The sequence below is a fragment of the Symsagittifera roscoffensis genome, chromosome 4, assembly GCF_963678635.1.
Source record: "Symsagittifera roscoffensis chromosome 4, txSymRosc1.1, whole genome shotgun sequence".
NCBI classification, from domain to species: Eukaryota; Metazoa; Xenacoelomorpha; order Acoela; family Convolutidae; genus Symsagittifera; species Symsagittifera roscoffensis.
Genome location: NC_087065.1, coordinates 32,579,081 through 32,603,728, shown reverse-complemented (window position 1 = coordinate 32,603,728; position 24,648 = coordinate 32,579,081). Strand labels below are relative to the sequence as shown.

Genomic DNA, 24,648 nt, shown 5'->3' with positions numbered 1-24,648 from the left:
TGGAAAGTTTTGACAAAAAAATTGCGTTTTTTTTTGGCGCGCGCTCCCCCTCAAAGTTAGTATATATTGGTGCCGAAGGCGCCTCTAGAAAAGTTTTAGCCAGCGTCACCAGTAGCGAGGATTTCTTAAAAAGTACCAAAGGGGGACGCTTTGGGTCGGCAAGGGGTCGAATCCCTGAGAGGAAAGCGTCCGACCCCCCCCCCCCCCTAAATCCGCCCCTGTCTCAAATGAGAACTCAAGGTGAACCATATGCAGGTTTAGGTTTCTGCGAATCGCCTGCCCCTTGCAAAAAAAGTTCGTATCTGTTTTTCAGGTTTTTGAGCAGCAGGCGTGAGTACATGGCAAAAAGAAGTGAGGTGGCAGTTCTGAATTACACTTGTACTATTTTGAAAGATTTGTGCGAGATCGAATCAAGTGTCCGCACAGCCCTCATTCGATGCTCAAGGTCAGTTAGACTACAGATTTTGTTCCACTCCTTGCGAGAGCTAACTCTGAGATAACGTTCAAACTATTGAAATCATTGTTGATGCGATCACATCGTTATTGTTTCGATAACTGAGAGTGGTGAAAAGTTTTGCCTTCTAGTATTTTTTTTTAAATTGAAAGTTTTTTTTTTAAAATCAAATCAGGTACCACAGATAATGATCGGAATGCAACCAGTGATTTATTATATTAAGTCTCTTTCAGTGTTGATTCAGTGCCGAGAAGAACAGGTATGAAGTTCTTGATCTTCCTTCTAATTTCAATCGAAAAAAAAGCGAGTAAGCAGGCTTTTAAAAGGAGCATAAGTTTTTATTGAAGCCGCAAAATCTTAGTTTGACTTCTGCCGTGAAAAATTGGTTTCTTTTAGCGCCTTTTTTATAACTTTTTTTCTGGTGTTTATGGTTTTTCTTCTCATTTTTGCGAAAAAAAAGATGTCCAATATGCCTAATTTACTTTAACTAACAACAATGCTACTAGGCTTTCGTACAGTTCCTCTCATCGCACCACAAAAACAGATACAATTTAAAATTTATCACTGACACACGTTTTGAATTTTGAGTGTTTTTATTGCGGTCGGAGTTTTGTATTATTTCCAAAAGCAACCGACTGACTTTGTTGTTCTTTAAACTTCATTATGAGGCCAAACTGTGCACTGGATAGGAGCACAACTTTGTGTCTGTATGTTCCTGGACTCCACAGACAAGTATTTAAACATGTTCCAAAATGAAAGTGCGTTCCACAAACAAAATTTCAGTGGAGTCCGCATACATATACTTGTAACGTAAATTTTGTCGGCACATTTGTTTTGTTGCGGATTCCGCAACAAGCAAATATAGCTAGTTGTTCTGGATTCCGCAACTGTAAGTGGATTCCGCAAAGTGTAAGTGGAATCCGCAAATGTAAGTGGAATCTGCAAACTGTAAGTGAATTCCGAATTTTGTTCAATACTGAACTTGCATATGAACAATTAAAAACTGAGCTGGAATTCTTATCTTTAAAAGCAAAGACTTGAATTTAAAAGCAAAACTTAACCATTGTCAGCGGAATCCACGAACAATTCTTGGAACATTGGTTACCTAAATCGGTGGATGTCATCTTTTAGTGTTTTAGTAACGTAAATTTTGTCAGCACATTTGTTTTGTTGCGGATTCCGCAACAAGCAAATATAGCTAGTTGTTCTGGATTCCGCAACTATAAGTGGATTGCGCAAAGTGTAAGTGAATTCCGAATTTTGTTCAATACTGAACTCGCATATGAACAATTAAAAGCTGAGCTGGAATTCTTTAAAAGCAAAGAATTGAATTTAAAAGCAAAATTTAACAATTGTCAGCGGAATCCACAAACAATTCTTGAAACATTGGTTACCTAAATCGGTGGATGTCATCTTTTAGTGTTTTGGAAAAACCACACCGAACAATTTCAATATTTGGAGTCATTGAGTTGGGAGTGTATGAAAGACACAGCACATTGACGAATTAGGTCAGTATTTGGGATTGCGTCAATCCCAAATACTGATTTTGGAAGCATAACGCCGAATAGTTTCAGTATTTGTATTCATTGAGTTGAGAGTGTATGGAAACACAACACACAGTATATCGCCGACTTAGGTCAGTTTTTGGGATGGCATCAGTATTTGAGATCAAAGTTCAGATCGATAGGTCAGTATTTGGGATCGGTAGGTCAGTATTTATGATTCAGATCGATTTGAGTATGGTTTTGTATCGATTCTTACAAAACCACGATCATAATTGCTTCCAACTTTGCTTTACGGCTGCGTATAGTCTGAAGCCTGGTATTGACCTACTTCTGACTGATCAACAAAAAGCGAACCCAGCGGCTGCGCGAACACAACCTGGCACATACCTTGCTGCAAGTGCACACACAGCCCAAGCTACTTTTGATTCACCCCTGAGTTTTGCATCACTTGGAAATTTTGAACAACTCAACGATGTGCGGGTAAGTGTATTCCAGTATCAAAAGGGAGACTTGTTGCGTACGTATAAATCAAAACGACCGAACAATGATAGCAACATTGAAAATGAGATATTTGACATGGACCTACTTCCCCTGTACGAGCCTGCAAGGCATCATTATGTACTTGTAACCGATTTACTAAAGTTGATCTGTGAAATCAAAGGATATAGGCATCGTCCATGCAGGCGCTTATGTAGAAACTGTTTTCACATTAGCTGGAGTGAAGAAGCTCATGAGCAACACATCCATTCTTGTAAGGATCATGAGCCTGCCCTAGTAGTCATGCTTTCAGCAGAAAAAAGTACCAACCGATACGAGTTCAAAAACCTTCAGGCCTTGTAGTTCGTACCACTTGTGATTTACTTCGACTTTGAATCTTTTTTAAAAACGGTACATTCGTGCCCTGATAATCCATCGCAATCATGAATCCGGGTGCTACAAAAACATGAAGCTTGTGGATACTCAGGGGCTGTAATTGACCACGAAAACTCACAGTCCTACTTCTTTGACTATGACAGCTCTGAGCAATGCATGAAAAAGTTTCTCAACCAGTTGCATCAATTAGCGTGAGAGATATAAGATCAAAAGCGACGGTTTCCTCATTTCCTTGGAAGTCAAGAATCGTTGAACAAAGAAAAAACATCAACATGTTGGATTTGCTGTATACATTTTACCAATGAGCAAGAAAAATGTCTTGACCATTGTGGTTTTTCTGGAAAATATCTGGGATGGTCACATGAAAAATGCAATCTAGCAAGACGAACTGTGAATTTTACCCCAGTCATTGGACATAACATCCAGAACTATGATCTTCAACGCATTTGTCTCGCATTGCATGAGTGCGAGCCAACCAATACAATGAGTGTTATACCCAGCACCGACAAAAAATATATATCGCTAAGCATTGGAGTCCTAAATAAAACAATAAAAAGGAAGAACGGAACTAATCAAAAAGTTTTTGAGTACCTCAGGTTCATTGACTCATGCTAATTCTTAAATTCTTCCTTGCACAAATTGGTTGATAATCTACCAGTGCAAAAAATGTTGATTTTAAACGAGTATTTTGCAAACGAGACGGAGGAGCAATGTCTGATACGACAAAAAGGTTTCTACCTTTATTCGTACATGGCTAATAGAGGATAATTTGCAGAAAAAGAACTGAATTCCTTGCAACATTGGTCCGATGCTTTGAATGGAGGAAAAGTTCAGTTACAGAAGCGGATCTGGAACATGCAAGGAAAGTTTTTAGAGAGTTTAAATGTCCGAGTTTGGAGGATTATCACAACTTATGGCCTGGACTGTGCGCACCATTTTATTGCTTCCAACTTAGCTGGAGACGCCTTCCAACGTATCGCAAAAGACTCAAATGTTCAGCTCATATCAAACCACAGGCATCTCGAAGTGGTCGAGAATATGATGCGAGGTGGCGCTGCATCTGTGTTCCATAGTGGTTTTTTCAAAGCAAACAAAAAAGAACGCCCCGACTTCAACCCAGATCAAGCTAGCACCTACGGGTTCATGATCGACGCGAACAACCTCTATGGCGGCGTCATGCAAAGGAAAAAATTACCGGTGCGTTTTTTTGAGTTATTAGAGCATATAGAAGACGAGGTTATTTTGAACCAAATCCTTGAAACGTCTGAAGACTCTCTGATTGGATTTATATTAGATTGTGATCTCGAGTACCCAGAAGAACTTCATGAAACTCATCAAGATTACCCTTCAGCTCCTAACAAAGAAACAGTACCCCAGGATTGGTTGAGCTCCTACCAGAAAAATTTACTTGGGCAGATGAGAAATCAAGAAACTGCAAGACGTTCAATTGGTGAAACCAAGAACTTACAACAGACGTTGCATGACAAGTCGAACTATACATTGCATTACATACTCTTGCAATTGTATGTTCGGTTAGGAATAAAAGTTTGAAAAGTGCACCGTGTGCTGAAGTTTGAACAAGAAGCAAGTTTGAACAAGAACCATATATCACTTTGAACACGACTAAACGCCAAAAAGCCAGCAACGAATTTGAGGAGGATTTGTACAAACCTTTAAACAATTGTGCTTATGCAAAAAAATGCGCAAACGGATGCTCGTTTGCATAGTTAGAGATTATCAAGCCGGATTGCGAGAAATTAGTGCATTCGAGTTCAAATCCTACAAAAATTTTGGAGAAAATTTGGCAGCGTTCACATCGAATTCAACAAAAATTTATTGCCCGAAAACTGGATGGCCGACAACTGTGGGAGCTAGTGTTCTTGAATTAGCGAAGTTTCACATGTATAAATTTCATTATGATATCATGAAAACAAATTTTTAATATCAACTTCTCTATCCTGATACGGACATTCTCCAGTACGAAATCAAAAGTGAAGATTTATACCGCGAAATTTCCGAAAATTTCCGATTTATACCCGAAGAACCACCCTCTCTACGATCCAAAAAATAAAATGGTTGTTTTAAATTTCCAGGACGAGTTTCCCTTTTGTCCAGAGGTAATCAATTTTATCTGCCTTTTTTTTTACTTTCTGGCGAAAATTGTTTTTTTTTGAAAAAAATTTTTCTGGCAGATTTTTTTTTGGTCGGTGAAAAAATTTATTTAGTTTGAAAAAAAATTTTTTGGTGGCAGATTTTTTTTTGAGATATTTTTTTTATTTTGACGCGAATATTTTTTTGTGAAGTTGGGCGGGGAAAAAATTTTTTTTTGGTCGGCGAAAACTTATTTTGTTTTGAAAAAAAAAATTTTCGACGGAGAATTTTTTTTGTTTTCGATTACGAAGCAGTTGAACCACGGTCGAAAAATCGACAAATAGATAAAACAAAAAAAAACCAAATTAACTTTTGTATAGTAAATAAAATTCAGTAATTTGATAAGAGAATTGTGTGTACATAAAATTTGACCTACCGCTATTCCGTGTTTAGTGCGTATTTAAGTGCGAGATTTTGTTCCAGTTTTGGAACCCAGTTAATCGGGGATATTTTCATTTTCAATTAAACGAAAGTGTTTCCAGCATACTTTTGTATCTATTTGTACGTAATTCGAAATTGAACCAAAGTTTTAAGTAGAATTGAGCAAACATGAAAAAGCGCAGTGAAACATATCAGTTGTTATTGGAACGAAGATTTAGCAATTCATTTGCCGCACCAAACATGTAAACACAGCGTTCAGTGAGAATACTCAATAAAATATCGAAACATTACATGCGGACTATTTGTTATAAATTAAAACGTGGTAACTTTTTGGAATTTTACATGGTGATCATTGGTTGTCAGATAATACATTGTGACCATTATAATCTATACCTAATGGTCATCCATGTATGACAACCCACCCCGATCCTAATGCACTATATGCATACTACTCAATCAGCTAAATTTTTGAAGGACTGGCAACGTTCGCAGTGTTCAATTTTATAGTTAATGCCAAATGCTTGACTATATCCTTTTCGGTCAACGAATCCGAGCAAAGTTAGTAAACCTGAAAATGCTCATTTCCTTGTCAGATTTCAGTTTTTTTTTGTAATTTCCACACATAAAAACAGCCTTTAAAAACCAATCAACCCAAAATGCTATAGTTTTTGACCGATTAAATTATTCAAGGTGACCGATATTGCCAACAACTTGGCATTAACTAGTATCTATGTTGATGTCAAAGTGAACTAGACTACTCGTGTTAGGGCAAATCCTTAATGTTTCGACTACCCTCTAACTGTTTTCGGTTAGTTTTAGCTAAAAGAAAAATTTATAAACTATGAGCTTTGGGCTGATAAAACGAAATTTTAAGTATTAAAAGTCGAATTGTTTATTTTAGACCTCATTTCAATTTAGAACGATTTTGTAGTGCCGGATAATTCGCCACGCGTTCAAAATTTGCATTACACATTCAGCATCGAAGAATAAAAAGAGCTATTTGGATTTTCCCGAGCCAGGTAGAGCAGTGAGGGGGCCCTGGTAGATCCCGGATCTATCCATCGCGTGACCAAATAATATTTGAAACTCGGTCTGAACAAAAAAAAAACCACCGCAAAAATAAGTTCCTCATTGCTTTCGAAAGCCGGAACAATAAGTCCAAAAGCATTTGATTCGGTCTTGCTTGTTCCCTCAAACTGGTTCTGTCTTGATTTTTGTTCCTTTTCAAAAAGAAAAAAAACTGCTCTAAAATTGTTCTGTGAGGGTTTGTGTCTCACATTTTAAGTAAAATATTGAAGTTAATAAAGCCAGATGTTTTTTTGCAAGAGCCAGCAAACACTCGCCAAGTTCTGATGCTTAACTTGAATAACATAAATTGATTTTAGTTATTGCTTTTTGCCCCTTTCCTGGATAGGCGCACACTTTGGTGTCTGTAGGTCAATGGAATCCAGATCTGCGAACAAATATTTAAAACAAAAGTTTTGTCGGCACCTTAATTGTGTTGCGGATTCTCCAACAAGCGAATAGAACTAGTTGGTCTAAAATCTGCAATTTTAGGCGGATTCCGCAAACTTGTGTTTATTCCGCAAGTTTATGCCGATTCCGCTTACAATTTGCGGATTCTGCTGACTATTTGCGGAATCTGCTTACACTTTGTGGATCCCGCTCATAGTCGCGGATTCCAGTACAGCTTGAACTTACTTATCACTTTTTTTACGCAGAAGTTAAACTGACCTTTGCACCCCTTGCGATACAACAATTAAAGGATGAATGCACCATGATGGTGAAAAAATTTAGCAAAAAGAATTTAGAACGCTGTTACAATTGAAGAAGGAAGTGAAAAAACGACAAACACGTTGAAAAAAGAAACACGTTTTTTTTCGTGTTGGAATCTTTTTAAGTTTTTCAAAGAGGTCCTAGTTGGGTTGAGTTTGGGCATTCAAAAATTGGTGCCAGAGTCTATCAATCTCAAAAGCACCACAATTTTAGGGAAAAAATCAGAAAATGGGCCAACAGAAATAAAGCCGGCATCCAATAAGCTGAGACTGAGCCAAAAACTTTCTTCAAAAAACATATAGAAAAAAATCATGTAACATCCACAGCGTAATTATTTGTTTTTGGATTGCACAAACTGTTCCAGAATCCGCAAATTTGGTTGCAGATTCCACCATTGTTGTTGCGGTTTACACAAAGTTGTCTGTTTTTGGAGTAATACAAAGTTTTAGCTATTTGTCCGTGGAACATGTTGCAGTCCTATGAAAACTATGTTGTTCCGCGTTGTTCCACCATGTTGCGGAATCCCTAATTCAATTTTAGCCGGTCGCGTCAGGCGGTTTATCAAAATTTCCCTTCATTCTGTAATGAAGAAGCTCAAACAAATTTTGTTAACTATCACCTACCCTAATGCAAAAATTGAAAAACCTGTTACAACGTACAAAGCTCGTAGATATTTTACTGTTCAATTCCTCTTCAATGGGGGAGTTCGTTTCAATTTACTATGGTACCGTAGGAAGAGGGCAATAGTTGACAAGATCCGCTCAAACAGTGCTAAAATCAAGAAAAAACGAAGAAAACGAATTAACAAATAGACAATTTTAAAAATACCTCTGAAATTTGGTTCAATTTATACAAAGAGCAGATGTTTCAATTTTTTGTGGGCCATGTTTCCAAAACTCCTACAACCGTATTTTAACCAATTACAACGTACAAAGCTCGTAGATATTTTACTGTTCAATTCTTTTTCAATGGGGGGGGGGGGATAATTCGTTTCAAACTAATTAACAAATAGAAACTTTAAAATTGTCTCTAAAAATATCAGTTTACACTAAAAGGAAAGATTTCAATTTTTTTGTGAACCATGTTTCCAAAATTCCTAAAACCGTATTTCAACCCATTTCATTCTTTTGTTTGAAGGTTGAGCAAAAATACAGATTAACATTGACTAAAAAACTAGCCCTTTTTTGAGGATCTGGTCCTATTTTAAAAATTCTCAAATTACGAGCAAGGTTTTTCTGAAACTTTTCCATTTTTTTGTCTTAAATAACCCATTTTCAAGCAAAGTTTTTCAGCCTTTTATCTGATTATTTTAAATCGGTATTGTGTAAACGAAGTAGTAACAGAAAAAGGACCACTTGGACCCTTTTCTTCGACTTATTAAGGAAATAAGTAGCACCTGCAAGAATTTTTAAGTGTTTCGATGCCAATCAGTCCCAAACTCAATAGAAAATTAACAAAAAAACTGTATTGGTAATCTTCTTTGAAACCTTTTTTAAATCTGGAGGACTAACTTTATGGATGCAAGATAGTTTTGAGGGTGATTTTTACTCTTTCGGACTAAATTTTTGAATGAAGCTAAGAATAAAGCTTGGACAGCGGAATCTGTTAGGCAGAAAAAAAGCAAAATGCACGAGTTTGTATTGATTGTCGCGGCTTTCAATTTCCCGCGTCCAGGTGTTCGACTTCTGTTTCGACTTTGAAAGTCGTCCACGTGCAGTTTTGCGACTGAAATTCCGCCGTCGAGAAGCAATTTTAAGTTGAGCACAAACAGAAACATACCAGATTTCGGTCGAGAGGGTCGAAACAAAGGTCGAGCACAGTCGAAACATAGGTCGAGAATGGTCGAAACAGAGTTCGAGCACAATAGAAACATGCCCGATTTCGGTCTGGAAAGTCGAAAAATAAGTCGAGCCTATGCCCAATTTCGGTCTGGAAAGTCGAAACATAAGTCGAGCACATGCCTAATTTCGGTCTGGAAAGTCGAATCAAAAATCGAGCACATGCCCAATTTCGGTCTGGAAAGTCGAAACATAAGTCGAGCACATGCCTAATTTCGGTCTGGAAAGTCGAAACATAAGTCAAGCACATGCCCAATTTCGGTCTGGAAAGTCGAATCAAAAATCGAGCACATGCCCAATTTCGGTCTGGAAAGTCGAAACATAAATCGAGCACATGCCTAATTTCGGTCTGGAAAGTCGAAACATAAGTCAAGCACATGCCAAATTTCGGTCTGGAAAGTCGAATCATAAATCGAGCACATGCCCAATTTCGGTCTGGAAAGTCGAAACATAAGTCGAGCACATGCCTAATTTTGGTCTGGAAAGTCGAAACATAAATCGAGCACATGCCTAATTTTGCTCTGGAAAGTCGAAACATAAGTCAAGCACATGCCCAATTTCGGTCTGGAAAGTCGAAATATAGGTCGAGCACATGCCCAATTTTGGTCGGGAAAGTCGATACATAAGTCGAACACATGCCCAAACTCGGTCTGGAAAGTCGTAGTATAAGTCAAGCACATGCCCAATTTCGGTCTGGAAAGTCGAAACATAAGTCGAGCACATGCCCAATTTCGGTCTGGAAAGTCGAAACATAGGTCAAGCACAATCGAAACATGCCCAATTTAGGTTGGGAAAGTCAAAAGACAAGTCGAGAACAGTCGAAACATATCCAATTTTGGTCGGGAAAGTCAAAACATAAGTCGAGCACAGTGGAAACATATCCAATTTTGGTCGGGAAAGTCGAAACATAAGTCAAGCACATGCCCAATTTCGGTCTGGAAAGTCGAAACATAAGTCAAGCACATGCCCAATTTCGGTCTGGAAAGTCGAAACATAGGTCAAGCACAATCGAAACATGCCCAATTTTGATCGGGAAAGTCAAGACATAAGTCGAACACAGTCGAAACTACCCAATTTTGGTTTGGAAAGTCGAAACATGAGTCGAGCACAATCAAAACATGCCCAATTGTGGTCGGGAAAGTCGAAACATAAGTCGAACACATGCCCAATTTCGGTTTAGAAAGTCGAAACATAAGTCAAGCACATGCCCAGTTTCGGTCTGGAAAGTCGAAATATAGGTCGAGCACTATCGAAATATGCCCAATTTTGGTCGGGAAAGTCAAAACATAAGTCGAGCACAGTGGAAAAATATCCAATTTTGGTCGGGAAAGTCGAAACATAAGTCAAGCACATGCCCAATTTCGGTCTGGAAAATCGAAACATGAGTCAAGCACATTCCCAATTTCGGTCTAGAAAGTCAAAACATAAGTCAAGCACATGCCCATTTTTGGTCTGGAAAGTCGAAACATAGGTCAAGCACAATCGAAACATGCCCAATTTTGGTCGGGAAAGTCAAAACATAAGTCGAGCACAGTCGAAACATACCCAATTTTGGTCGGGAAAGTCGAAACATGAGTCGAGCACAATCGAAACATGCCCAATTGTGGTCGGGAAAGTCAAAACATAGGTCAAGCACAATCGAAACATGCCCAATTCTGGTTGGGAAAGTCAAAAGAAAAGTCGAGAACAGTCGAAACATACCCAATTTTGGTCGGGAAAGTCAAAACATAAGTCGAGCACAGTGGAAACATATCCAATTTTGGTCGGGAAAGTCGAAACATAAGTCAAGCACATGCCCAATTTCGGTCTGGAAAATCGAAACATAAGTCAAGCACATGCCCAATTTCGGTCTGGAAAGTCGAAACATAACTCGAGCACATGCCCAATTTCGGTCTGGAAAGTCGAAACATAGGTCAAGCACAATCGAAACATGCCCAATTTTGGTCGCGAAAGTCAAGACATAAGTCGAACACAGTCGAAACGTACCCAATTTTGGTTGGGAAAGTCGAAACATGAGTCGAGCACAATCAAAAGATGCCCAATTTTGGTCGGGAAAGTCGAAACATAAGTCGAGCACATGCCCAATTTCGGTTTAGAAAGTCGAAACATAAGTCAAGCACATGCCCAGTTTCGGTCTGGAAAGTCGAAGTATAGGTCGAGCACTATCGAAATATGTCCAATTTTGGTCGGGAAAGTCAAAACATAAGTCGAGCACAGTGGAAAAATATCCAATTTTGGTCGGTAAAGTCGAAACATAAGTCAAGCACATGCCCAATTTCGGTCTGGAAAGTCGAAACATAAATCGAGCACATGCCCACTTTCGGTCTGAGAAGTCAAAACATAGGTCAAGCACATGCCCAATTTTGGTCTGGAAAGTCGAAACATAGGTCAAGCACAATCGAAACTTGCCCAATTTTGGTCGGGAAAGTCAAAACATAAGTCGAGCACAGTCGAAACATACCCAATTTTGGTCGGGAAAGTCGAAACATGAGTCGAGCACAATCGAAACATGCCCAATTGTGGTCGGGAAAGTCGAAACATAGGTCAAGCACAATCGAAACATGCCCAATTTTGGTCGGGAAAGTCAAAACATAAGTCGAGCACAGTCGAAACATACCCAATTTTGGTCGGGAAAGTCGAAACATGAGTCGAGCACAATCGAAACATGCCCAATTGTGGTCGGGAAAGTCGAAACATAAGTCAAGCACATGCCCAATTTCGGTCTGGAAAGTCGAAACATAAATCGAGCACATGCCCACTTTCGGTCTGAGAAGTCAAAACATAGGTCAAGCACATGCCCAATTTTGGTTGGGAAAGTCAAAAGAAAAGTCGAGAACAGTCGAAACATACCCAATTTTGGTCGGGAAAGTCAAAACATAAGTCGAGCACAGTGGAAACATATCCAATTTTGGTCGGGAAAGTCGAAACATAAGTCAAGCACATGCCCATTTTCGGTCTGGAAAATCGAAACATAAGTCAAGCACATGCCCAATTTCGGTCTGGAAAGTCGAAACATAACTCGAGCACATGCCCAATTTCGGTCTGGAAAGTCGAAACATAGGTCAAGCACAATCGAAACATGCCCAATTTTGGTCGCGAAAGTCAAGACATAAGTCGAACACAGTCGAAACGTACCCAATTTTGGTTGGGAAAGTCGAAACATGAGTCGAGCACAATCAAAACATGCCCAATTTTGGTCGGGAAAGTCGAAACATAAGTCGAGCACATGCCCAATTTCGGTTTAGAAAGTCGAAACAAAAGTCAAGCACATGCCCAGTTTCGGTCTGGAAAGTCGAATTATAGGTCGAGCACTATCGAAATATGTCCAATTTTGGTCGGGAAAGTCAAAACATAAGTCGAGCACAGTGGAAAAATATCCAATTTTGGTCGGTAAAGTCGAAACATAAGTCAAGCACATGCCCAATTTCGGTCTGGAAAGTCGAAACATAAATCGAGCACAAGCCCACTTTCGGTCTGAGAAGTCAAAACATAGGTCAAGCACATGCCCAATTTTGGTCGGGAAAATTAAAACATAAGTCGAGCACAGTCGAAACATACCCAATTTTGGTCGGGAAAGTCGAAACATGAGTCAAGCACAATCGAAACATGCCCAATTTTGGTCGGGAAAGTCGAAACATAAGTCGAGCACATGTCCAATTTCGGTTTAGAAAGTCGAAACATAAGTCGAGCACATGCCCAGTTTTGGTCTGGAAAGTCAAAATATAGGTCAAGCACTATCGAAATATGCCCAATTTTGGTCTGGAAAGTCAAAACATAAGTCAAGCACATGCCCAATTTTGGTCTGGAAAGTCGAAACATAGGTCAAGCACAATCGAAACATGCCCAATTTTGGTTGGGAAAGTCAAAAGACAAGTCGAGAACAGTCGAAACATACCCAATTTTGGTCGGGAAAGTCAAAACATAAGTCGAGCACAGTGGAAACATATTCAATTTTGGTCGGGAAAGTCGAAACATAAGTCAAGCACATGCCCAATTTCGGTCTGGAAAGTCGAAACATAAGTCAAGCAAATGCCCAATTTCGGTCTGGAAAGTCGAAACATAACTCGAGCACATGCCCAATTTCGGTCTGGAAAGTGGAAACATAGGTCAAGCACAATCAAAACATGCCCAATTTTGGTCGGGAAAGTCGAGACATAAGTCAAGCACAGTCGAAACATACCCAATTTTGGTTGGGAAAGTCGAAACATGAGTCGAGCACAATCAAAACATGCCCAATTTTGGTCGGGAAAGTCGAAACATAAGTCGAGCACATGCCCAATTTCGGTTTAGAAAGTCGAAACATAAGTCAAGCATATGCCATTTTCGGTCTCGAAATTCGAAATATAGGTCAAGCACTATCGAAATATGCCCAATTTTGGTCGGGAAAGTCAAAACATAAGTCGAGCACATGCCCAATTTCGGTCTGGAAAGTCGAAACATGAGTCAAGCTCATGCCCAATTTCGGTCTGGAAAGTCGAAACATAAGTCGAGCAATGCCCAATTTTGGTCTGGAAAGTCGAAACATAGGTCAAGCACATGCCCAATTTTGGTCGTGAAAGTCGAAACATAAGTCAAGCACATGCCCAATTTCGGTCTGGAAAGTCGAAACATGAGTCAAGCTTATGCCCAATTTCGGTCTCGAAAGTCAAAACATAAGTCGAGCACATGCCCAATTTTGGTCTGGAAAGTCAAAACATAGGTCAAGCACAATCGAAACATGCCCAATTTTGGTCGGGAAAGTCAAAACCTAAGTCGAGCACAGTCGAAACATACCCAATGTTGGTCGGGAAAGTCGAAACATGGGTCGAGCACAATCGAAACATGCCCAACTTTGGTCGGGAAAGTCGAAACATAAGTCGAGCACATGCCCAATTTCGGTTTAGAAAGTCGAAACATAAGTCGAGCACATGCCCAGTTTTGGTCTGGAAAGTCAAAATATAGGTCGAGCACTATCGAAATATGCCCAATTTTGTTCGGGAAAGTCGAAACATAAGTCGAGCACAGTGGAAACAAACCCAATTTTGGTCTGGAAAGTCGAAACATAAGTCAAGCACATGCCCAATTTCGGTCTGGAAAGTCAAAACATAAGTCGAGCACAAGTCCAATTTCGGTCGGGAAAGTCGAAACATAGGTCAAGCACAATCAAAAGATGCCTAATTTTGGTCGGGAAAGTCAAAAGACAAGTCGAGAACAGTCGAAACATATCCAACTTTGGTCGGGAAAGTCAAAACATAAGTCGAACAGAGTGGAAACATATCCAATTTTGGTCGGGAAAGTCGAAACATAAGTCAAGCACATGCCCAATTTCGGTCTGGAAAGTCGAAACATAAGTCAAGCACATGCCCAATTTCGGTCTGGAAAGTCGAAACATAACTCGAGCACATGCCCAATTTCGGTCTGGAAAGTCGAAATATAGGTCAAGCACAATCGAAACATGCCCAATTTTGGTCGGGAAAGTCAAGACATAAGTCGAACACAGTCGAAACAAACCCAATTTTGGTCTGGAAAGTCGAAACATAAGTCAAGCACATGCCCAATTTCGGTCTGGAAAGTCGAAACATAAGTCAAGCACATGCCCAATTTCGGTCTGGAAAGTCGAAACATAACTCGAGCACATGCCCAATTTTGGTCTGGAAAGTCAAAACATAGGTCAAGCACAATCGAAACATGCCCAATTTTGGTCGGGAAAGTCAAAACCTAAGTCGAGCACAGTCGAAACATACCCAATGTTGGTCGGAAAAGTCGTAACATGAGTCGAGCACAATCGAAACATGCCCAACTTTGGTCGGGAAAGTCGAAACATAAGTCGAGCACATGCCCAATTTCGGTTTAGAATGTCAAAACATAAGTCGAGCCCAGTTTTGGTCTGGAAAGTCAAAATATAGGTCGAGCACTATCGAAATATGCCCAATTTTGTTCGGGAAAGTCGAAACATAAGTCGAGCACAGTGGAAACAAACCCAATTTTGGTCGGGAAAGTCGAAACATAAATCAAGCACATGCCCAATTTCGGTCTGGAAAGTCGAAACATAAGTCAAGCACATGCCCAATTTCGGTCTGGAAAGTCGAAACATAACTCGAGAACATGCCCAATTTCGGTCTGGAAAGTCGAAATATAGGTCAAGCGCAATCGAAACATGCCCAATTTTGGTCGGGAAAGTCAAGACATAAGTCGAACACAGTCGAAACAAACCCAATTTTGGTCTGGAAAGTCGAAACATAAGTCAAGCAAATGCCCAATTTCGGTCTGGAAAGTCGAAACATAAGTCGAGCACAAGTCCAATTTTGGTCGGGAAAGTCGAAAGATAGGTCAAACACAATCGAAACATGTCTGCTTAATTTTGGTCGGGAAAGTCAAAACACAAGTCGAGCACAGTGGAAAAATATCCAATTTTGGTCGGGAAAGTCGAAACATAAGTCAAGCACATGCCCAATTTTGGCCTGGAAAGTCGAAACATAAGTCAAGCATATGCCCAATTTCGTTCTGGAAAGTCGAAACATAACTCAAGCACATGATCGATTTTGGTCTGGAAAGTCGAAACATAGGTCAAGCACAATCGAAACATGCCCAATTTTGGTCGGGAAAGTCAAGACATAAGTAGAGCACAGTCAAAACATACCCAATTTTTGTCGGGAAGGTCGAAACATGAGTCGAGCACAATCGAAACATGCCCAATTTTGGTCGGAAAGGTCGAAACATAAGTCGTGCACATGCCCAAGTTCGGTTTAGAAAGTCGAAACATAAGTCGACCACATGCACAGTCTTGGTCTGGAAAGTCGAAATATAGGTCGAGCACTATCAAAATATCCCCAATTTTGGTCGAAAAGTCAAAACATAAAACGAGCACAAGGGAAACATATCCAATTTTGGTCGGGAAAGTCGAAACATAAGTCAAGCACATGCCCAATTTCGGTCTGGAAAGTCGAAACATAAGTCAAGCACATGCCCAATTTCGGTCTGGAAAGTCAAAACATAACTCGAGCACATACCCAATTTCGGTCTGGAAAGTCGAAATATAGGTCAAGCAAAATCGAAACATGCCCAATTTTGGTCGGGAAAGTCAAGACATAAGTCGAACACAGTCGAAACAAACCCAATTTTGGACTGGAAACTCGAAACATAAGTCAAGCAAATGCCCAATTTCCTCTGGAAAGTCGAAACATAAGTCGAGCACAAGTCCAATTTTGGTCGGGAAAGTCGAAAGATAGGTCAAACACAATCGAAACATGCCTGCCTAATTTTGGTCGGGAAAGTCAAAACACAAGTCGAGCACAGTGGAAACATATCCAATTTTGGTCTGGAAAGTCGAAACATAAGTCAAGCACATGCCCAATTTCGGTCTGGAAAGTCGAAACATAAGTCAAGCACATGCCCAATTTTGGTCTGGAAAGTCGAAACATAACTCGAGCACATGCCCAATTTTGGTCTGGAAAGTCGAAATATAGGTCAAGCACAATCGAAACATGCCCAATTTTGGTCGGGAAAGTCAAGACATAAGTCGAACACAGTCAAAACAAACCCAATTTCGGTCTGGAAAGTCGAAACATTAGTCAAGCACATGCCCAATTTCGGTCTGGAAAGTCGAAACATAAGTCAAGCACATGCCCAATTTCGGTCTGGAAAGTCGAAACATAACTCGAGCACATGCCCAATTTTGGTCTGGAAAGTCAAAACATAGGTCAAATACAATCGAAACATGCCCAATTTTGGTCGGGAAAGTCAAAACCTAAGTCGAGCACAGTCGAAACATACCCAATGTTGGTCGGGAAAGTCGAAACATGAGTCGAGCACAATCGAAACATGCCCAACTTTGGTCGGGAAAGTCGAAACATAAGTCGAGCACATGCCCAATTTCGGTTTAGAAAGTCGAAACATAAGTCGAGCACAGTGGAAACAAACCCAATTTTGGTCTGGAAAGTCGAAACATAAGTCAAGCACATGCCCAATTTCGGTCTGGAAAGTCAAAACATAAGTCGAGCACAAGTCCAATTTCGGTCGGGAAAGTCGAAACATAGGTCAAGCACAATCGAAAGATGCCTAATTTTGGTCGGGAAAGTCAAAAGACAAGTCGAGAACAGTCGAAACATATCCAATTTTGGTCGAGAAAGTCAAAACATAAGTCGAACAGAGTGGAAACATATCCAATTTTGGTCGGGAAAGTCGAAACATAAGTCAAGCACATGCCCAATTTCGGTCTGGAAAGTCGAAACATAAGTCAAGCACATGCCCAATTTCGGTCTGGAAAGTCGAAACATAACTCGAGCACATGCCCAATTTCGGTCTGGAAAGTCGAAATATAGGTCAAGCACAATCGAAACATGCCCAATTTTGATCGGGAAAGTCAAGACATAAGTCGAACACAGTCGAAACAAACCCAATTTTGGTCTGGAAAGTCGAAACATAAGTCAAGCAAATGCCCAATTTCGGTCTGGAAAGTCGAAACATAAGTCGAGCACAAGTCCAATTTTGGTCGGGAAAGTCGAAAGATAGGTCAAACCAAATCGAAACATGCCTGCCTAATTTTGGTCGGGAAAGTCAAAATACAAGTCGAGCACAGTGGAAACATATCCAATTTTGGTCGGGAAAGTCGAAACATAAGTCAAGCACATGCCCAATTTCGGTCTGGAAAGTTGAAACATAACTCGAGCACATGCCCAATTTTGGTCTGGAAAGGCAAAACATAGGTCAAGCACAATCGAAACATGCCCAATTTTGGTCGGGAAAGTCAAAACCTAAGTCGAGCACAGTCGAAACATACCCAATGTTGGTCGGGAAAGTCGAAACATGAGTCGAGCACAATCGAAACATGCCCAGCTTTGGTCGGGAAAGTCGAAACATAAGTCGAGCACATGCCCAATTTCGGTTTAGAAAGTCAAAACATAAGTCGAGCACATGCCCAGTTTTGGTCAGGAAAGTCAAAATATAGGTCGAGCACTATCGAAACATACCCAATTTTTGTCGGGAAGGTCGAAACATGAGTCGAGCACAATCGAAACATGCCCAATTTTGGTCGGAAAGGTCGAAACATAAGTCGTGCACATGCCCAAGTTCGGTTTAGAAAGTCGAAACATAAGTCGACCACATGCACAGTCTTGGTCTGGAAAGTCGAAATATAGGTCGAGCACTATCAAAATATCCCCAATTTTGGTCGAAAAGTCAAAACATAAAACGAGCACAAGGGAAACATATCCAATTTTGGTCGGGAAAGTCGAAACATAAGTCAAGCACATGCCCAATTTCGGTCTGGAAAGTCGAAACATAAGTCAAGCACATGCCCAATTTCGGTCTGGAAAGTCAAAACATAACTCGAGCACATACCCAATTTCGGTCTGGAAAGTCGAAATATAGGTCAAGCAAAATCGAAACATGCCCAATTTTGGTCGGGAAAGTCAAGACATAAGTCGAACACAGTCGAAACAAACCCAATTTTGGACTGGAAACTCGAAACATAAGTCAAGCAAATGCCCAATTTCCTCTGGAAAGTCGAAACATAAGTCGAGCACAAGTCCAATTTTGGTCGGGAAAGTCGAAAGATAGGTCAAACACAATCGAAACATGCCTGCCTAATTTTGGTCGGGAAAGTCAAAACACAAGTCGAGCACAGTGGAAACATATCCAATTTTGGTCTGGAAAGTCGAAACATAAGTCAAGCACATGCCCAATTTCGGTCTGGAAAGTCGAAACATAAGTCAAGCACATGCCCAATTTTGGTCTGGAAAGTCGAAACATAACTCGAGCACATGCCCAATTTTGGTCTGGAAAGTCGAAATATAGGTCAAGCACAATCGAAACATGCCCAATTTTGGTCGGGAAAGTCAAGACATAAGTCGAACACAGTCAAAACAAACCCAATTTCGGTCTGGAAAGTCGAAACATTAGTCAAGCACATGCCCAATTTCGGTCTGGAAAGTCGAAACATAAGTCAAGCACATGCCCAATTTCGGTCTGGAAAGTCGAAACATAACTCGAGCACATGCCCAATTTTGGTCTGGAAAGTCAAAACATAGGTCAAATACAATCGAAACATGCCCAATTTTGGTCGGGAAAGTCAAAACCTAAGTCGAGCACAGTCGAAACATACCCAATGTTGGTCGGGAAAGTCGAAACATGAGTCGAGCACAATCGAAACATGCCCAACTTTGGTCGGGAAAGTCGAAACATAAGTCGAGCACATGCCCAATTTCGGTTTAGAAAGTCGAAACATAAGTCGAGCACAGTGGAAACAAACCCAATTTTGGTCTGGAAAGTCGAAACATAAGTCAAGCACATGCCCAATTTCGGTCTGGAAAGTCAAAACATAAGTCGAGCACAAGTCCAATTTCGGTCGGGAAAGTCGAAACATAGGTCAAGCACAATCGAAAGATGCCTAATTTTGGTCGGGAAAGTCAAAAGACAAGTCGAGAACAGTCGAAACATATCCAATTTTGGTCGAGAAAGTCAAAACATAAGTCGAACAGAGTGGAAACATATCCAATTTTGGTCGGGAAAGTCGAAACATAAGTCAAGCACATGCCCAATTTCGGTCTGGAAAGTCGAAACATAAGTCAAGCACATGCCCAATTTCGGTCTGGAAAGTCGAAACATAACTCGAGCACATGCCCAATTTCGGTCTGGAAAGTCGAAATATAGGTCAAGCACAATCGAAACATGCCCAATTTTGATCGGGAAAGTCAAGACATAAGTCGAACACAGTCGAAACAAACCCAATTTTGGTCTGGAAAGTCGAAACATAAGTCAAGCAAATGCCCAATTTCGGTCTGGAAAGTCGAAACATAAGTCGAGCACAAGTCCAATTTTGGTCGGGAAAGTCGAAAGATAGGTCAAACCAAATCGAAACATGCCTGCCTAATTTTGGTCGGGAAAGTCAAAATACAAGTCGAGCACAGTGGAAACATATCCAATTTTGGTCGGGAAAGTCGAAACATAAGTCAAGCACATGCCCAATTTCGGTCTGGAAAGTTGAAACATAACTCGAGCACATGCCCAATTTTGGTCTGGAAAGGCAAAACATAGGTCAAGCACAATCGAAACATGCCCAATTTTGGTCGGGAAAGTCAAAACCTAAGTCGAGCACAGTCGAAACATACCCAATGTTGGTCGGGAAAGTCGAAACATGAGTCGAGCACAATCGAAACATGCCCAGCTTTGGTCGGGAAAGTCGAAACATAAGTCGAGCACATGCCCAATTTCGGTTTAGAAAGTCAAAACATAAGTCGAGCACATGCCCAGTTTTGGTCAGGAAAGTCAAAATATAGGTCGAGCACTATCGAAATATGCCCAATTTTGTTCGGGAAAGTCGAAACATAAGTCGAGCACAGTGGAAACAAACCCAATTTTGGTCGGGAAAGTCGAAACATAAGTCAAGCACATGCCCAATTTCGGTCTGGAAAGTCGAAACATAAGTCAAGCACATGCCCAATTTCGGTCTGGAAAGTCGAAACATAACTCGAGAACATGCCCAATTTCGGTCTGGAAAGTCGAAATATAGGTCAAGCACAATCGAAACATGCCCAATTTTGGTCGGGAAAGTCAAGACATAAGTCAAACACAGTCGAAACAAACCCAATTTTGGTCTGGAAAGTCGAAACATAAGTCAAGCAAATGCCCAATTTCGGTCTGGAAAGTCGAATCATAAGTCGAGCACAAGTCCAATTTTGGTCGGGAAAGTCGAAAGATAGGTCAAACACAATCGAAACATGTCTGCCTAATTTTGGTCGGGAAAGTCAAAACACAAGTCGAGCACAGTGGAAACATATCCAATTTTGGTCGGGAAAGTCGAAACATAAGTCAAGCACATGCCCAATTTTGGCCTGGAAAGTCGAAACATAAGTCAAGCATATGCCCAATTTCGTTCTGGAAAGTCGAAACATAACTCAAGCACATGATCGATTTTGGTCTGGAAAGTCGAAACATAGGTCAAGCACAATCGAAACATGCCCAATTTTGGTCGGGAAAGTCAAGACATAAGTCGAGCACAGTCGAAACATACCCAATTTTTGTCGGGAAGGTCGAAACATGAGTCGAGCACAATCGAAACATGCCCAATTTTGGTCGGAAATGTCGAAACATAAGTCGTGCACATGCCCAAGTTCGGTTTAGAAAGTCGAAACATAAGTCGACCACATGCACAGTCTTGGTCTGGACAGTCGAAATATAGGTCGAGCACTATCAAAATATCCCCAATTTTGGTCGAAAAGTCAAAACATAAAACGAGCACAAGGGAAACATATCCAATTTTGGTCGGGAAAGTCGAAACATAAGTCAAGCACATGCCCAATTTCGGTCTGGAAAGTCGAAACATAAGTCAAGCACATGCCCAATTTCGGTCTGGAAAGTTGAAACATAACTCGAGCACATGCCCAATTTCGGTCTGGAAAGTCGAATTATAGGTCAAGCACAATCGAAACATGCCCAATTTTGGTCGGGAAAGTCAAGACATAAGTCGAACACAGTCGAAACAAACCCAATTTTGGTCTGGAAACTCGAAACATAAGTCAAGCAAATGCCCAATTTCGGTCTGGAAAGTCGAAACATAAGTCGAGCACAAGTCCAATTTTGGTCGGGAAAGTCGAAAGATAGGTCAAACACAATCGAAACATGCCTGCCTAATTTTGGTCGGGAAAGTCAAAACACAAGTCGAGCACAGTGGAAACATATCCAATTTTGGTCTGGAAAGTCGAAACATAAGTCAAGCACATGCCCAATTTTGGTCTGGAAAGTCGAAACATAACTCAAGCACATGCCCAATTTCGGTCTGGAAAGTCGAAATATAGGTCAAGCACAATCGAAACATGCCCAATTTTGGTCGGGAAAGTCAAGACATAAGTCGAACACAGTCGAAATAAACCCAATTTCGGTCTGGAAAGTCGAAACATAAGTCAAGCACATGCCCAATTTCGGTCTGGAAAGTCGAAACATAAGTCAAGCACATGCCCAATTTCGGTCTGGAAAGTCGAAACATAACTCGAGCACATGCCCAATTTTGGTCTGGAAAGTCAAAACATAGGTCAAGCACAATCGAAACATGCCCAATTTTGGTCGGGAAAGTCAAAACCTAAGTCGAGCTCAGTCGAAACATACCCAATGTTGGTCGGGAAAGTCGAAACATGAGTCGAGCACAATCGAAACATGCCCAACTTTGGTCGGGAAAGTCGAAACATAAGTCGAGCACATGCCCAATTTCGGTTTAGAAAGTCGAAACATAAGTCGAGCACATGCCCAGTTTTGGTCTGGAAAGTCAAAATATAGGTCGAGCACTATCGAAATATGCCCAATTTTGTTCGGGAAAGTCGAAACATAAGTCGAGCACAGTGGAAACAAACCCAATTTTGGTCTGGAAAGTCGAAACATAAGTCAAGCACATGCCCAATTTCGGTCTGGAAAGTCAAAACATAAGTCGAGCACAAGTCCAAATTCGGTCGGGAAAGTCGAAACATAGGTCAAGCACAATCAAAAGATGCCTAATTTTGGTCGGGAAAGTCAAAAGACAAGTCGAGAACAGTCGAAACATATCCAATTTTGCTCGAGAAATTCAAAACATAAGTCGAACAGAGTGGAAACATATCCAATTTTGGTCGGGAAAGTCGAAACATAAGTCAAGCACATGCCCAATTTCGGTCTGGAAAGTCGAAACATAAGTCAAGCACATGCCCAATTTCGGTCTGGAAAGTCGAAACATAACTCGAGCACATGCCCAATTTCGGTCTGGAAAGTCGAAATATAGGTCAAGCACAATCGAAACATGCCCAATTTTGGTCGGGAAAGTCAAGACATAAGTCGAACACAGTCGAAACAAACCCAATTTTGGTCTGGAAAGTCGAAACATAAGTCAAGCAAATGCCCAATTTCGGTCTGGAAAGTCGAAACATAAGTCGAGCACAAGTCCAATTTTGGTCGGGAAAGTCGAAAGATAGGCCAAACACAATCGAAACATGCCTGCCTAATTTTGGTCGGGAAAGTCAAAACATAAGTCAAGCACATGCCCAATTTCGGCCTGGAAAGTCGAAACATAAGTCAAGCATATGCCCAATTTCGTTCTGGAAAGTCGAAACATAACTCAAGCACATGCTCGATTTTGGTCTGGAAAGTCGAAACATAGGTCAAGCACAATCAAAACATGCCCAATTTTGGTCGGGAAAGTCAAGACATAAGTCGAGCACAGTCGAAACATACCCAATTTTTGTCGGGAAGGTCGAAACATGAGTCGAAAACAATCGAAACATGCCCAATTTTGGTCGGAAATGTCGAAACATAAGTCGTGCACATGCCCAAGTTCGGTTTAGAAAGTCGAAACATAAGTCGACCACATGCACAGTCTTGGTCTAGAAAGTCGAAATATAGGTCGAGCACTATCAAAATATCCCCAATTTTGGTCGAAAAGTCAAAACATAAAACGAGCACAGTGGAAACATATCCAATTTTGGTCGGGAAAGTCGAAACATAAGTCAAGCACATGCCCATTTTCGGCCTGGAAAGTCGAAACATAAGTCAAGCATATGCCCAATTTCGTTCTGGAAAGTCGAAACATAACTCAAGCACATGCTCGATTTTGGTCTGGAAAGTCGAAACATAGGTCAAGCACAATCGAAACATGCCCAATTTTGGTCGGGAAAGTCAAGACATAAGTCGAGCACAGTCGAAACATACCCAATTTTTGTCGGGAAGGTCGAAACATGAGTCGAGCACAATCGAAACATGCCCAATTTTGGTCGGAAATGTCGAAACATAAGTCGTGCACATGCCCAAGTTCGGTTTAGAAAGTCGAAACATAAGTCGACCACATGCACAGTCTTGGTCTGGAAAGTCGAAATATAGGTCGAGCACTATCAAAATATCCCCAATTTTGGTCGAAAAGTCAAAACATAAAACGAGCACAAGGGAAACATATCCAATTTTGGTCGGGAAAGTCGAAACATAAGTCAAGCACATGCCCAATTTCGGTCTGGAAAAACGAAAGATAAGTCAAGCACGTGCCCAATTTCGGTCTGGAAAGTCGAAACATAAGTCGAGCACATGCCCTATTTTGGTCTGGAAAGTCGAAACATAGGTCAACCACAATTGAAACATGCCCAATGTTGGTCGGGAAAGTCAAAACATAAGTCGAGCACAGTCGAAACATACCCAATTTTGGTCGGGAAAGTCGAAACATGAGTCGAGCACAATCAAAACATGCCCAATTTTGGTCAGGAAAGTCGAAACTCAAGTCGAGCACATGCCCAATTTCGGATTAGAAAGTCGAAACAAAAGTCGAGCGCATGCCCAGTTTTGGTCTGGAAAGTCGAAATATAGGTCGAGCACTATCAAAATATGCCCAATTTTGGTCGGGAAAGTTAAAACATAAGTCGAGCACAGTGGAAACATACCAAATTTTGGTCGGAAAATTCGAAACATAAGTCAAGCACATGCCCAATTTCGGTCTGGAAAGTCGAAACATAAGTCGAGCACATGTCCAATTTTGGTCTGGAAAGTCGAAACTTAGGTCGAGCAGAATCAAAACATGCCCAGTTTTGGTCGGGAAATTCAAAACATAGGTCAAGCACATACCCAATTTCGGTCTGGAAAGTCGAAACATAAGTCGAGCACAATCGAAACATGCCCACTTTCGGTCGGGAAAGTCGAAACATAAGTCAAGCACATGCCCAATTTTGGTCTGGAAAGTCGAAACATAAGT

The 24,648-nt window shown here is 40.7% G+C and overlaps 1 protein-coding gene across 1 annotated transcript in view; it reads left to right on the top strand.

Annotated features, from left to right (window-relative positions):
* The window catches only part of LOC134845155 (uncharacterized), a gene marked incomplete at its 5' end in the record, with an annotated part of 35,906 nt that overhangs the window by 612 nt on the left and 10,646 nt on the right, over positions 1 to 24,648 (top strand). Inside the window, 1 exon segment of the mRNA XM_063862034.1 lies at positions 314 to 445. Within this exon segment, the coding sequence (XP_063718104.1) occupies positions 314 to 445 (132 nt within the window).